At 41.8% G+C, this 3,954-nt stretch overlaps 1 protein-coding gene across 1 annotated transcript; it reads left to right on the forward strand.

The window, feature by feature from the left end:
- Nucleotides 1-521: 521 nt before the first annotated feature.
- Nucleotides 522-3,382, forward strand: star (steroidogenic acute regulatory protein). Its single transcript, XM_079554743.1, has 7 exons — nucleotides 522-1,174; nucleotides 1,254-1,361; nucleotides 1,437-1,567; nucleotides 1,875-2,033; nucleotides 2,610-2,794; nucleotides 2,871-2,964; nucleotides 3,140-3,382. The coding sequence occupies exons 1-7, from the start codon at nucleotides 1,111-1,113 to the stop codon at nucleotides 3,266-3,268; spliced, it is 870 nt and encodes a 289-aa protein (XP_079410869.1). The 5' UTR covers nucleotides 522-1,110; the 3' UTR covers nucleotides 3,269-3,382.
- Nucleotides 3,383-3,954: the final 572 nt, after the last annotated feature.

Below are 3,954 nucleotides of genomic sequence, written 5' to 3' on the forward strand. Positions count from 1 at the left end.
GCAAAAATCCCGTTCATTAATCAGACGACCCGCTACTCTCCCAACAGTTTCCAGTTTGTGGGCTGGTGCCATTGTTGACTTGGCACTTGAAGTCTGACGCAGAGCGAGTTGAAGCAATATTACTGTTAGATAATTTGGGTTTTGATTGGACTTGGTCAGCAAGGTTGTCAAAACAAGAGCTGCTTGGATCACATTTGTAAGAATACATTTGTTGTTGTGTTATATAATAGTGAAGCCATTGTTTGCGAAAAGAAATGTCAACAAATTTGCCACAACCCAACTTTGGTGATGTAAAGCCACAATGTCACACAACGCTGTTACATTGACAAACACGCCAGTTGAACTAAACAACCTCCTAATGATCAGCTACACACCAACAACATTATTTTGCATGCGTGTTAACAAACAAGCCATTTGTAATTAATTGCTCTCGAATTTTCCAAAGCCGCACTGCGGAACTTGCAAGGTTTCCTATTTCTACGTCCCAAACTTAGTAGTAGTAGTTCTTCAAAGGTCACATTTTGTATGAGGTGTTCCTTGCTGTGAAATGTTTAAAAACCACTGCTTTACACTATATAGACTCTGATCCAACATTATACAACACACTGTACCTCTCCCTCATTTTCCTGTCTGAAGTCATTGAGAAAGAAGGCCAAGTTGGATACACGTTTTCACCTCGGATTCTTGTGTGTTTTGTCTGTGATTGACCATGAAGAAGAGGATGAATCACTTTGGATCTCTTCCAGTTTCCTCTCTGATGCAAAGCCCGAGTGTCCTATGCCCCACACAATAAAAAAGAGGGACATCTTTCTAGTGTGTGTGTGTGGGGTTTGGGCAACGGGGACGTTATCTGAGGTCATGTCCATGCGGAGGCCTTGGCACCGCAGCTGTTGGGACAGAGGGGTGATGCCTGTTTATCTACGCTGTGATAGCACTGCGTCCTTGTGGGCTGAGCTCCTATATATACAGGCACCTTCAAATTAGCTCAGAAAACAGATTCGGTCTACTGCAACACTCGCAGCTTCTCCCTCTAAACAGATTTATAATTTTGGACAATTTTAGTGTTCTTCAGCCCTACTTTTAAGTTCCCAAGAGATCTTATTAGACAAAATGCTCCCTGCTACCTTCAAGCTGTGCGCTGGCATCTCCTACAGGCATACGAGGAACATGACAGGCGAGTGAAGTCTACGGCTTACCTTGCTTTAAAACACATTATTTTGTATTAATGTTGATTTTTTTGGGGGCAATTTTAGGTCTGCAGAAAAACGCTCTAGCGGCCATTCACCATGAGTTGAGCAGACTGGCTGGTCCTGGTCCAAGCAACTGGATCAGCCAAGTCCGCAGACGAAGCTCTCTCCTCAGTAAGTAAAATGTTCTTATATTGACGATATTTGACATGTGCTTCAGCTAAAGATGGTCTATTTCTTTGCGTCCAGGCTCCCGTATTATTGAACAAGAGGGTTTAAATGAAGCGGAGTTGTCCTATGTTAAACAAGGCGAGGATGCGCTGAGCAAAGCCGTTCGCATCCTGAGTGACCAAGAGGGCTGGACCGTCGAGACTGTGGCTGTGAGTATATAGAGACCCTATGGATTAATCACATCATACATTTAGGCAATTAAAAGAAAATACACTGTCTAGTCTTGACTGCTGCTGCTGCTGCTCTGCTGGGTCATTGGAACAGGTCTGCAATTGTTGTATAGGGGTTTGAATACTGAAGCTACTATGGAACAGTTCCCCTCCAAACATTTGTGTTTTTTGTGTGTCGTCATCAGCTTTCTGAACTCATTGTAAAATACAATTGCCAACCATATATTGTGCCAAAGCAGTTGGACAATGAACGAATGAGTACTTAGCTTTCTCTGTACCTTTTCAGGCAAATGGAGACAAGGTCTTGAGTAAGGTGTTGCCGGATGTTGGTAAGGTCTTCAGGCTGGAGGTGGAGGTGGAGCAGTCTCCTGACAGTCTGTACGAGGAGCTGGTGGGAAACATGGAGGGGATGGCAGACTGGAATCCAAATGTCAAACAAGTCAAGGTACAGGAACAACCACTTCCCACGCTCACGCAAGTACATTACATGAATTTGCATGAAACTACTGTTAGTTTATTATACACATCATAATATTTCTAGAATTAGTTGGTTTAGAGTTGAAATAGCTGTCAGCAATAGAAGCTAAAATACAGAGATGCACCTGCAACACTGCCTTCAACTTCTATTATATCATGAATGTTTTTTTCACCAGTTATTTAATGATTCCACTTCCTAGACACTAACAAAACAATAATTCTATTCAATGGTTGCATCATACATTTACAAGATGAACTACCTTCAACACAGTATAGAAGGAATTCCGAATATAAAATGATCTATTGATTAAAGGTCCAGTGAAATACAAACCCATGTGAATATATAGAATATATAGACTTTTATGTTTATGTTTAAGTTTTGAGGAATCTAGATAAACTATGGGACTTGCAAGCAGTTGCCCAAGGACAGTTAGATAGTATTTCATCATATTCCTGTTATCTTTATACTCCTGATCTACAGTATAGACATGAATGGTTATAAGCAAAGACAAAATCCATCCTGAAACTTACATGTGTGCTGCAGATCCTTCAAAAGATCGGGAAGGACACAATGGTCACCCACGAGGTTTCGGCTGAGACACCTGGAAACGTGGTGGGAATCCGGGACTTTGTGAGTGTGCGCTGTGCAAAACGCCGAGGCTCCACCTGCTTCCTGGCCGGAATGTCCACCCAACACCCCAACATGCCCGAGCAGAGGGGAATGGTCAGGTGAGAGAGACAGAGAGCTTCAATATGTCATCGATAAAACTACAGAGGCGATAATATCACAATGTTTTTTTTACAGAGGGGAGAACGGGCCGACCTGCATCGTGCTGAAGCCATGTGTTGAAGATTTAAATAAGACCAAATTCACCTGGCTACTAAGTTTAGATCTTAAGGTATTTCAAATTACAATTGCTTTTTTGTGAGCTATGGATCCTCCCACAAACCTACCGTACAAAAATCACCGGTGTACTCATAATGTTGTGTTTTGTGTGCCTAAATTTGGCCTGAACTGTGATTACCAATGTTTACACAGCTCCTACTCACTCTCTTCCTTTTACCTATTGCCAGGGCTGGATCCCGAAGACGGTCGTAAACAAAGTGCTCTCTCAGACGCAGATGGACTTTGCCAGTCACCTCCGACAAAGAATGGCCACTAATGTTCCAATGGAGATGGGCATGGCTCCTGCTGCATGCTAATGCAAGACACAACAATAAAATAAACGCACAGCAAAGCAAGCCCCGATCGGACCAGAGTGAAAGTCACGCTGGCCCAGTATGAACATTTTCAAGTGGCCAATCCATAGTTGTTATTTCATGTAAACTTTATTCTTTCATTGATCTATTTATTAAAATGTAATGACAACGTTTAAAATACTGAATAAAGTTATACTTTTAATTTATTGTGATCCCACTTAAATGGAGATGTTCTATTTTTCTCCCCCCCTGCAATAAAGAGAGCAAAACCATTTTGTTTTGTGAAGCACCATTCATACTCCCACAGAAAGTGCTGCAGCTATGAAATAAAAAACATATTTAACAAGAAAAGAAAAGAAATAAACTCCATAACATAAAACAAAATGTAATTATAGGCTATAATTAAATAAATTACACTTTAATTTCCACTTAAACACATTAAGGGAGGTCTCAAGGCAAACCTTTTGGTAAGGACTGGACTGGAATGTTGTTGTGTCCTTGTGTCCCATCTTGCTTGTGGGACTGTGGTGTGAGTGACTGGTCTGTGGGCCGATGGCGCAGAGTGGCATCCTCACTACCGTCAGTCTCAGGGCAGCTGTGACGACAATCGTTGCTGACCTCCACCATGTATCGAGTGAATGAATAATGACTACAGTGTAGTGCTGAGAGAAAATTGTCAACTAAAGCTT

The sequence above is a fragment of the Gobius niger genome (genome assembly GCF_951799975.1).
Source record: "Gobius niger genome assembly, chromosome: 1".
Lineage (NCBI taxonomy): Eukaryota > Metazoa > Chordata > Actinopteri > Gobiiformes > Gobiidae > Gobius > Gobius niger.